The 11,635-nt window shown below is 40.0% G+C and overlaps 1 protein-coding gene across 1 annotated transcript in view; it reads left to right on the top strand.

Moving 5' to 3' along the window:
• The window catches only part of SMTNL2 (smoothelin like 2), a 16,153-nt gene extending 5,598 nt beyond the window's left edge, over positions 1-10,555 (top strand). The window contains exons 4-9 of the mRNA XM_017822722.1: positions 212-265; positions 1,807-1,882; positions 3,876-4,046; positions 4,617-4,734; positions 6,021-6,172; positions 7,740-10,555. Of these exons, the coding sequence (XP_017678211.1) occupies positions 212-265; positions 1,807-1,882; positions 3,876-4,046; positions 4,617-4,734; positions 6,021-6,172; positions 7,740-7,866 (698 nt within the window). The 3' untranslated portion in view covers positions 7,867-10,555. The remainder of the gene's footprint in view (positions 1-211; positions 266-1,806; positions 1,883-3,875; positions 4,047-4,616; positions 4,735-6,020; positions 6,173-7,739) is intronic.
• Positions 10,556-11,635: the final 1,080 nt, after the last annotated feature.

The raw sequence follows: 11,635 nt of genomic DNA, 5'->3' as shown, positions 1-11,635 counted from the left end.
AAAAAAAAAACAATGTATTGAAGTCAATCATCCTTGAGCTGTGACACTTAGAAATTGGACTATTTATGTGGGTCAGAAATTACAGAGGAAAACCAGATAGAATTGCCAGCAAGAGATAGGGATTATTTGCAGATTGTTCTTTTAACTTTTATCTTATTAAAACTGAGAATGTAGCAAAACTTTCCTTTGTCTTTTTTTTCTGCTGATACAGTGAAGGACTGGAATTCAGTTACGGTGAGAACAGTGGACTCATCTGCCACTGGAGGTGAGTGTTCTATCAATATGCCCTTATGCAACACAAATTGAGAGGGATTCCATGCTCTTTGTCTGGGGGTTCGAGATCTGAGCATGTAGTTCTGATTAGTAGGTGCATGGTAATATTAAAATTGCTGACAGGTCTGTGTGCAGACTCATGGAATCATGAAAACTTGTTCCACTGTGTCAGATTCTCAGTCAGTTAGAAGTGAGGGGTACTCATCCTTATTTGTATGTGGATGTACATGGGTACTGTTAGACAATCTCTGCACTGGAAACCATAGGTACGAGAAAAGTGTGGCAGACAGACAGTTTGTGCAGTCAAGATTTGAGCTGATCAGTTGAAAACTGACTGTACACAAGGTAAGGGCAGTTGGAAAACAGTGTGCCCATATTGAAGCAAATTCCTTTGAGCAGGATAGAATTGAGTAGTCTCCTTTGTAATATGAATGTGTCAAAGGACATAATGCCTTGAGAATTTCTGATTTCAGTTGAAGTAGATGAGTTGAGCTCTATCCAAAAGTACTTCTGATTGATGTCATCGAACTGTTACTGTCTGCACGATGTGATGGCATTTCACAGTGGTCTCAAGTGTTTGTTTATTTAACAAAAGATGTAGCCTGTCCAGAATAGGCATCACAGTCTCCTTATCTTAAAGCGTTGAGATTTGCATAAATATCTGGCAATTGTTAGTGGTCATGAATTTGTCACGTCTATGTGCTGGCATTTACCAGTGTGTTTTAGATGAGAAATGTTGATCTGGATCCCTTCTGTAAGAAGTGGGGAGAGTTCAGCTTTTCCAGAGAGTAATTTGGGCAGTAATCAGGCTGGATTGCTTCTAAGATGCCAGTCCTTCTTCTTTGTGTATAGAAGGAGCCTTAAAGAAATAAATTGCTAGCTTATGCAACAAATTTTGGCTTCAGTGTGTAAAACTGGGGGAGACACTCCATTTTTCTGCATTTGTAGGGTACAGCTGGAGTCAGGAGCTGGGCTCTAAGTGGCAAAGTACAAAAGGTAGAAGCTCAGAGGTGGAGGGAGGAAGATGCAAAGTTGTTTTTAAGCCACCTTTACGACTTTTGAATCTGTTCTACCTTACAGACTAAAATGTTTCCTGGTAGAAATTAGGTAATTTAAATTATGCTCTCAATTATGTCAGACTCCCCAGAACTCCCTATGTCTGCCAGAATGACTTTTGCAAGGTGAGCTGTAGCATCTTTCCTTTTAACTGAAACATCCATGCCCTCCTCTGAGTTCTGCCCAAGGCCCTGAAATGATCTGACCTTCCCAGTGCGGTTTTATCAAAGGCATCCTCTCACAGTCCCTTCTGGTATGTTTACACCACCTGCACTGCAGTACAACAATTTTACAGAGAAATTGAACCCCTAGGGAAAACCCCTCCCCAGCTTATTAGTTCATATGGAAGTTAGAGGCCTGCAGCTTTTCAGTGTGGTGAGTAAAAATCAATGTGTGTGTATCTATCAGGAAATTATTTGAAAGCACACAAGGGAAGTTTCTGCCATAATGCATCTTGTCTCTTCTGCTTTTATATAGAGAATGCCACTTCTGTCACTAAATCTGTCTCAGCTGTGAGCTATGGGATACAGAGTGGAACCAAAACTGGTGAAAGGTACGTACTTCTCATGACATTTCGTTAGGCCGTTGTGGTCAATATAGTCTCAAGGGACAGGTGTTCCGCTGGCTTGGAGAACAAGTTAGTCCCCGATGCTGTATTTAACCATTAGAAGTATAATTGTACATTAATGTACTTGCCCCATTGTCCTACATTAACCTAGGTAATAGTTTTAATGTGTGTACTATGTCCATCAACATGTAAACAGGCATATTCCTCTTAACCACTCTTCTACTTTCAGGGAATAACCGATCAATGACTACTGGAATAATCACACTATCTATACTAAAACCATCCTACTGATGTACATAATAGTTTTCATTCAACACAGCAGCACTTGTGTACATACCCTGAGTCTTCTCAGGTGAAACATAGCAGGTGTATCTATTGATCGTACTTCTCATGGAAAATCAGCCACCTGCTGTATATATGATCCTGTATGTCTAGGTTCAGGACCATTCGTTCCCCCTAAATCTGTTGCACAGCTTGCCCTTTTGTGCCTTTGATTCCTCTATCAGACCCGTATCTTGGTTAATCCTAACACCTTTCTTTTCACGACACATCCGGTAGGCTGTACATCAACATCTCGCCCGTGATCACAGCACTGCGTAACCTTAGCACTTTTGGCTCTTTTCTTTAGGGGGCTTCTTCAGGCTGCCCCACCAGTGTACTGAAGAACAGATGAGTTCCTGGTGCTGTATTATAAGCCTATCAAAGGCTGTGAGCTTTCCTGTGGGCTAAGTGGAACAGAGATGAGAAAGGATAAAATTTTGTAGAGCAGTTTCAAGTAGACCTAATTGTGGATTTCCACATTGTCACAGTCTTAATCAGGAAGACTCTCAGTGCCTGCCAGTAGTGGATTTTTGTTTGGAGGAAGAAGTTGTCAGGTCCTTCGAAAACACTTTTAAAAATACTCAGCTGTGTAGAAATTTGTACATTGGACTTAATTTTGGAAACCAACATATGACTGCCATCAAATATCCTTGGTTTGGCTAGCCTAGAGTTTAATTTGTAGATAAGTGCCTTGCTGAGGACTACTACACATTCCTGATTAATTCAGAGTTGCAGTTGCTTAGTATAGGATTACATTGTATCACAATTACTCCTGGCATATCCAGGCATCCTCAGCATGCAAATTATCCATAGAGAAAAATGGAAGAGCAGCCAGTTTAAATCTTTTCAATTGGGCTTGCATCTGCCTTGAAAAAAATCCCAAATTAGGCATTACATTTCTTTTGAGGTGGTTCCAAAATCAGCACTTCCATATCTGAATCATATGCTGAGCACGCAAGAGAACTTGGTGTCATCTCTGACCTCAGTCTGTATCAGAAATTAACTAGTGACACTGATGTCTTTGCTCTTTGCCTGTTTCCTTGTCTCTGTCATAGGGAACATTTCCAAGTGTGATGTGTGACTTACTTTGTTAATGCTGATGAAGCAGTTTAGGGCTCAAATTAATTAGAATATAATCCTATATTTCTCGATGAAATTACTGGCTTGCAGTCAGTGAAGCAACAGTGATGTGAGCTTAGAATTCTTGCACTATAAGTAAAAATTTCAAAACTACTTCCTGATTTACCCTTCAAGTTCCATTTTTAAAATGTGACTTACTCTCCAGGAAATTTCCAGTTGGAAATTAAAGGGATTTAGTGCTCCTGTGTGGCCACAACTTCTATTTTTCTTTTCTTTTTCTCTTTTTTCTTAAAGCTGTTTTAATTGTTGTTCTGCTCAGTGGTACAAGGTGCTTGTGACTTGTCCAGCTGCGTCTTATTTGTAAAAGTACCTAAGAATCTTCTATACTTAAGTGCTGTTGTGTCTCAATAAAAATTTTACTTTTATTAAAAACGCTTTTGACTCATTCAGGTCCTCTTGAAATGACTCTTTTGGGAAGTTTAGAGTAGGCAGTAGTTGAACCTTTGTGCTGACTCCTGGCACTGCAGAGAGTTACTCTTTTGTTTAGCCACATCCTTTTCATGTTCTGTTTCTCCAGTGCCGCTGATGGTTATTGTGAAGTGACCCCCAGCTCTCGCTCCTCTCCTCCCACTGTGCATCGCCCAGTTGAAAGGAGACGGGAACTGGTGCGGTCTCAGACGCTCCCACGGACTTCAGGAACTCAGGCCAGGAAAGCACTTCTTGAGAAATTTGAACGTGATGATGCAAAGTACGTCACACTCCTTGTCTCTAGAATGGTTTGTTAGTGGGAAACTGATTTGTTGATTAATACCAGCAGAGTACAGCTGGGTGGGAGGACTCTCTCAATGTAGGATTTTGAGCTAAGGGACAATACAAGGTCACATAAAGCTTCGCTGACTTCACAGACTGAGCTCTGGAAATTCACAGCTACAGATTCCTCTGGCTTTGGAGTTGTTCAGCTGAAGAAGCAGGTGCCTTTTTTCAGGAAAGACTTCTGTGACAGCTGCCTTCTCCGTCATTATAAAGAGGCTGGGACTATAGTGACTTCTGTTGCCATTCATCGAGGACCAGAAGTATGGACTCTTCTTTATGCATCATGATGGGAGTATGATTTAAATAGAAGAGGGCCTGGAATCCTGGCTTTAGTGAAATAAAAATTAGTTTTTCTTGCAGGAACAACAAGTCGAAGTTTCAGCAACATGTTTCTCAAATATCACCTGAACAGGGGCTGACCTGGGCAAGGTTGCATAGATGTTCCTGACAAGTAGGTTTAAGTTTTTCTAGAATGTAACTTATTCTGGTCTCTGTTAATTTTCAGAGGAAAAGGAGAATCCAGAGCTAAGCTGAAGAGGTCGCTGAGTTTTGGGGTTGCCAGCGCTAGCAGCATTAAACAAATTCTGTTAGACTGGTGTCGCTCAAAAACCATAGGATACAAGGTGAAGATATGCCAGCACTTTCAGCTCTTTTTTTCAGAAGAATTTGCCAAAAACATATACTCAAAAAGTGAACGTAAAATATGTTACCCAGTGAGTTAACTTCCTCAGGGTCATCCATTTTTGCGTGGGTAACGCAAACATGGTTTGCATGGGCAGCACTTCAAGGCAGTGATTGCATGAGTGAGATTCTGTATGTCTATTAAAGCAATGCATTAGTGTTTTTCTGAAAGCCTACATTTTTGTGCTTATGGACATAGACTTCAGTATACACTCACACTTTTTTTTTTCTTAGTTGCAGGCTCTGATTTTTGCGTTCTCATTATATATGGAAAGTTCTGAATAACATTTTGCCAGTATATGGAGACTATGGCCATTTTGCTATACAGCTGACCAAAGTACTCTCTATTACCAGTAAATAAGGGAATTTGTAGTAAATGGTTGAGTTTGAATCACACCATGAGCAAATTTTTATGAGGTAACGTCAGTGTAACGAAAATAATACAACGGTTGAGATTTTATTCATTTTACTTGGCCTTAAACTGCAATTGCCAAAGCAATTTCCAGATGAAATAGATTTTTTTTCTAGGTTTATTTGTGTGTGTAGTATGTTCTTCAACATTACTATAAAAGGTTGCATAATTATTGCTGAACTGTACGTTATACTATACATAAGCAGAACTAATGAAAATTACTGTTAATTGCTTACCAGAAAAGCTGGGGCTTCGGTTTTATGATGGGAAAGCAGCATGAGACAAGAGCACAAATATGTTTCTTTTCACTGTGGCAGTTGAAAGGAACAATAAGAATTTGTTTTAAGAATCAGTTTTTGCAGTAGGTGTAATTCTTCCCATATTTCTGCCTATTCGTGTGTAAACAGGTATTGAATTGGGCAAAGCAAGCAAGCATAGTCCTTGTCTAGCGTTATTCACAGCCACAAAATGAACTGTTCTTCAGTTATAAATCCTGGTGCACTGGGCCTGCTCCAGAGCTCACTGATGTTGACAACATTCTTCACAGTATTTTCAGTGGGCTTTGAATCAGGGGCCTTGACTGTGTGTCTGCTTTGCATCTGGATATTTCAGGCAAAAGGCTTTCATTGCTAAGTGCTCTATTTTTTTTTCCCAGAATACCAATAATGCAGTGGATAGGGATGAAAAATATAAAGCCTGTACTGTGTTGCTTTTGTTAGTGGGAGAGAAGAATAGAAAATGGCACTGAGCAGAAGGAGCTGCTCTTATTTGTTCCCCCGTGCAATATTAACATGTTTGGTTTTTTCATCATGACAGCACATTGATCTCCAGAACTTCTCCTCAAGCTGGAATGATGGGATGGCATTCTGCGCTCTTGTGCATTCTTTCTTTCCTGAAGCTTTTGATTATAATAAGCTTGACCCAGCTAATCGCAAGCAGAACTTTGAGCTGGCCTTCACCATGGCTGAGTGAGTACCACATTAGCTCTCTGTGAAATGCTTCCAGTTCAAGTCTAATGCAGTGGGCAGCACTGGGCAGCAGTGAAGAGTTTAATTACTGTTCTTGTAGAACCTATATCACTAGCTTGCATGTGTCATGCCAAAAAGGGTAGAGAAATGCACAGAAGAAACATAGAATGTGTGGGAGACCTCACCTCTATGCATTACTTTGGTTGAACAAGAATGAAGGTTGAATTCGGTGTAGGTAGAGATCAAGGCTGACAGCTTCTCAATATCTTGACCAGGTGACCACACTTCTGAAAACAGACAGAGCTAATACCCTCAGACACATTGTCCTGTTTCTTTTTGATACTGTATAGCATCAAATGCTAACTTGTTTGTTAAAGTCATTATGAGTGCTAACTTGTCAGTCAGAAATAGTAACTTTCTTGAGCTAGTATCAACATGAGTCTTAGCGTAAGAACATCTGTATACAGCTGGGTTTGGTACATTTTTTCCAAATACTAACAGGCAGTGAGAATACGTGGCTGATGCAGTAACTTACAGAACTGGATTTGCTATTTGCCATTCAGAAAAAAGCTTTCGAAATTCTTAGCATAATGTTGTTTCTCCTTATTACAGCCTTTAGCAAAGGGGTTAATTTAGGAATTACAAGATTTTTTATATGCACACATATATGTATATTTATCAAAAAATTTTGTTGCTTGTCAGTGAGTTGAAAGTGATTGATCTCTAAAGTAAAACTCTAGAAGTCTTAAATGAAAACTGTAGTGTTCTACCTCAATGTATGTATAACGGTAAGTATAGGGCAGAACAGAAGACAACATGCACACAACATAAGAAACATTAGGTGAGAAGTATCTAAAGAAATTACTATTTATAGCTGTCATTGCCTTTAAACTGTTTTCTTCAAGTGCCAGAAAAGCCTGTTCTCTCAGTTATTGCTGTTCAGCCCAGTATGAGCTCTGCTGATCAAATTGCTTCCCGCCTTTGTGATTTTTCATTTAGACCTCTGCAGGTCTAAATCTGTTCCTTTCTGCTGGTCCAGATTCAGTCAGGCTTCTGCTCTCCAACCTAAGCATCTGAGAGTGATGTCCTAGTCACTCACATCTTTAAGGTAAAGAGGTGGTGGAGAACAAACAATTCACAGCCACGTGGGCCTTAACTGGCACATCTCATCTCTTCCTGTGTTTTTCCATTCTTTTGGAACTTGCTATGTATTAACCAGAAGCTGAGACATGGGCAGACTAATGTGAAATTGGGCTACATGGTAGAGATATCAGGAATGTGAATGGTAGTCAGTGAAAAAAAAACCCCAACCCGTACATGGGCTTCAGATCAGATCCCAGTATAGAAGAAGAGAGGGAAAGAACAGGAACGTTCCATGGTCACAAAAATAACAATCTCCAACCTGACCTTGCTCATTTCACTGTGAAATGAAAGGCTGCTGATAAACCTCAGCGTTTCTTAAATGTTTCAGTGATGCTCAAATCAGAGCAGCAAATGAATCTTGGAAGCAGCTACAGGCCTCGTATTTAACTCTTGATTTGCTGTATCTGGTTTATTATTACTACAGGAAAATGGCTCATTGTGACCGTCTGATAGAAGTGGATGACATGCTGATGATGGGTCACAAGCCAGACCCAATGTGTGTCTTCACCTATGTCCAGTCTCTCTACAGCCACCTACGACATTTTGAATAAAAGCATCGACACCTCTCCAGCCAGAAGGGTCAAGTACAGTATGCTAATGGGAAGAATGACATTTTGCAAGTGGAGCACAGTATTATTTCTTGCTTTTTACTGTCCCTTTGCTTACATTCAGCTGTGTGGCTGGCTGACTGAAGTGTTGCTGAGCAGTGCCTTGAAGTGTCGATCACATCACCATGTATGGAAATAGGTTTGAAAAAGACAAAAAAACATAGGCAAAGGCAAATGCTGTCATTTTGGTGCTGTAGTAGGTTGGATTTTTAATATTTTTATGATTAAAGATCACAGGAAGCTGATTTGCTGCTCCTATCTCTGTAAGGTTGGGGACACAGTTTTATGCAGTGACAAGTAACTCTGCTATGAAGGTGTTTCCTCTTAAAAATGCAGGTAAAACTCCAGAAGATAGCACCTTCACTTCCATTTCTCTGTTGAGCATAGTACGAAAGAAATAGCAGATGGACAAGGAATATTCTGTTTAGCTAATAATAACCTACAGTACTCAACCACTAGGGCAATACTGTCTCTCCTGCAACCCCGCCCCTCTGCCCCAGCACACACGCACAGAGATCAAACGCACAGAGGCATTGTTTTGTTCTCTTAAAACATAAAGAGAACAAAACCTCTGGTCTGCTGCCTGCGGTGACAAATAACTACCAAGTTGCACACCAGCGTTTGTCTGTAATGCGCACATCTAAAATGATTTGCTTAGAGGCATGTTAAAGCCTCTACTGGCATTCCTGGATTAATTTCTTGATCATGAAGAATGGCAATAGCTTCTCTGTATATGAGATTGTGTGCTTGCATAATTTATGATTACAGGATAGGTGGGAGCTGGCAAGGTACAAACCTCTCTGAACAGTTGGAATAGAAACAAGGTTGTAGTGTGCTTAGACATGGACTCTGGAGGAGAGCAGCTCTCCAGTGTGGATGGGAGTGAACTCTTTACAACTTGTTTGGTCCTCATGCTGACCCAGAGGTAGACAGACAATACACCAAAAAGGTATGAAAGATATCAGTGTCTTGAAATGCCTTGCATTACTTTCAGTTTTCAGTTACATTAGCATTGAAACCACAATACAGTTTGATTATTCCAGATTTACTAGACAAAAGGATTGTGTATCCCCCTTTGTGGCTTTCTTTTTGATAAATCAACAGAGCCTTGTATTCACAGTGAATGTTAAAATCAAAACCACTAAGAAAGCATACTTTAAAAAAGCCTTTTAAAATTATTTCTTCCCTAAGAACAGGCTCATAAAAAGTAAAAACTGAAAGCCAGAAGCCCTCTGCTCATGCTAGAGAATGTTTTTTAACCTGCACTTGTGCTTTTTGTAGATATTTATAAAGATTACTTTGGTTCTGTATTGATGACCATTTATAATAAAATATGTCAAGCGCTCTTCAGATTTGTTGCATCGCTTTAGAATGAAGTGACAGATAACCAATCAGTGAAAACAACACAGAGCTTTTGCTTAGAAGATTTTAGTTCTATTCATGATGCTCTGAATTTCAGTTTTAAAAAGTACAGAAGTTCAGTTGCATTTGGAATATGATTTTCATTCAGTCTCCCTTTCTAGTCAAGTTTACTTCAGAAACCACGAATGAAGCAACCATTTTATTAGCAGTCTCAGGAAACAACAACAACAACAAAACCACCAAAAGTGTATTAAGGCAAAGTATAAGTTATCTGCTCTAGATGTGTATCATCAGGTTCTGTTTAAAGTGTAGCTATGCTGTTGCTGTGACACTGTGGCAACTGTTTGAGAGACTTAAATACACTTAATAATATAAGGATCTGAAAGATACTTAATCAAATTAGCAGGATCCTTGGTATTGTAAATCTCACAGCTTTCATGAAAGTGGACAGAGATTGGGTGGGCTGTTCATATTAGTCATGTAACTGCCATTGTCTTCAGTTTTTTACTTTGTCTTGAACAGCCATAATTCTGAGGAGTGAGTGTGCACCTGGAGCTCTACCAAATGCCCCGTAAGGCTAAGCACACTGTACTTATGGTTTGGAGAAGTTTGGATTAAGCATGATGAGAAATCTGTCCATGGCTGTCACCCGCAATACACCTATTTACGTTCTCACAGCAGAATACTTTTTATTGACTAGCAGAGCCAAGTTCCATCATAGCTACCACAAGAGGGGCAATACTGGCTTTATACATCGCATTTCTTCACAGTCCCAGGGCACGGATGATTTTACTGTGTGATATGAGTGCTAAAGTCACAGGTAAGTGCTTGGCCAATTTAGGCCTAGTAGCATGTAATTATATAAAGGAAGTTTTAGATAGTAAAATTATTGCCAGTTCACCAGGGTGAATTTACGCCCTTTCTGTAATTTAGCTTGTTTTCACAGCTACCTGGAAGGTCTTTGTACAGGTTTTCTAAAGTCTTCCCACTTCAAAGAGGTGATGGTAAAGATACCTGGTACTTGCCAGCAAACTGATTGCAGGAAAGTGGAAAACTGTAAACTGAATTTAACTGCTAGTGTTTCATGTGTAAGAAGATGAGGGAGATAGTGCTATGACGTAATTTTAGAAAAACTTACAGCTTTGTGCATTAAGAGATCTGATCTATATGAATAACCTTGACTACTTGATTGTATGATTAAATTGAAATTAAAGTATATAATGTATGCCCCAATGGATTTTTCAGTATTTTTATTATTTAAAAAAATGCAGAGAGCATGTATGTATATGACAGGAAACGTGTTTAGCACGAGTGATAAAGAGAATAAGTTGGCATAATATATATTTTACACAAATGGACTATTTCTTAGCTTTTCTAGTGTTTCTGCACTGTATCTAAAAGTGTCTAAGGTTGTTTATTGGCAACTTGATCCTGCTTTTAAAGGCTAGATTAGTTTGTTCTGTGCAATATTTTCAAGATAATGTCAGCAGAGGCATCATCTACTTTTTAAGATTATGTTTGCGTACAGCTTCCCACAGCAGGAAAGTCCTCCTCTTTGAAAGTATAATAATTGGATGGATGCCTTTTATCACTTTTCCCTTTGTGCGACACTTGCAATAAAGTGTTTAAACATATGTTCAAACTCCTGCATACATGCAATTAGTTCTAAAACTAGCCTACAAGGTTCAACGTGTGTCATTAATTTAAACGTGGCCTGGTTTACAGGGATAGTTTTAAAATGTCCAGAATAAAAGATGGGATTGCTTTGCATCAGGTGCATTTAAAAGCCACTTTCAGTTATGTTAAAATAGCTCTGTGTCTCTAGATAAAGCCTCAATCGAGTTAACTTAGGGTCATAGAATAGTTTGGGGTGGAAGGAACTGATCACTGTGGTGGTCATCTAGTCCCAAGTCCCCCCCTACAATAAGCAGGGACATCCAATCCAGACCATTCTATGATTTTATAATCTTCAGCCTGATCATGTTGCTCAGAGCCCCATCCAAACTGATCTTGAATGTTTCCAGGGATGGAGCAGCCACCACCTCTCTGGACCACCTGTGCCAGTGTTTTGCCACTCTCATGGTAAAAGAATTCTTCCTTATAACTAGTCTAAATCAACTCTCTTTTAGTTTTAAACCATTGACCTTTGTCCTATCGCTACAGGCCCTCCTAAAGAGTTTGTCCCCATCTTTCTTATAAGTCCCTTTTAGGTACTGAAAGGCTGCAGGAAGCTCTCCCCTGAGCCTTCTCCAGGCTGAACACCCTTTGTTCATAGGGAGCCGGCTCGCGGCGGGGGCGGGGCCGGCTCGCGGCGGGGGCGGGGCCGGCTCGCGGCGGGGGCGGGGCCGGG

Source organism: Lepidothrix coronata, unplaced genomic scaffold, assembly GCF_001604755.1.
Source record: "Lepidothrix coronata isolate B3197 unplaced genomic scaffold, Lepidothrix_coronata-1.0 Scaffold99, whole genome shotgun sequence".
Classification (NCBI taxonomy): Eukaryota; Metazoa; Chordata; class Aves; order Passeriformes; family Pipridae; genus Lepidothrix; species Lepidothrix coronata.
This window is presented reverse-complemented; position numbering and strand designations above follow the sequence as displayed.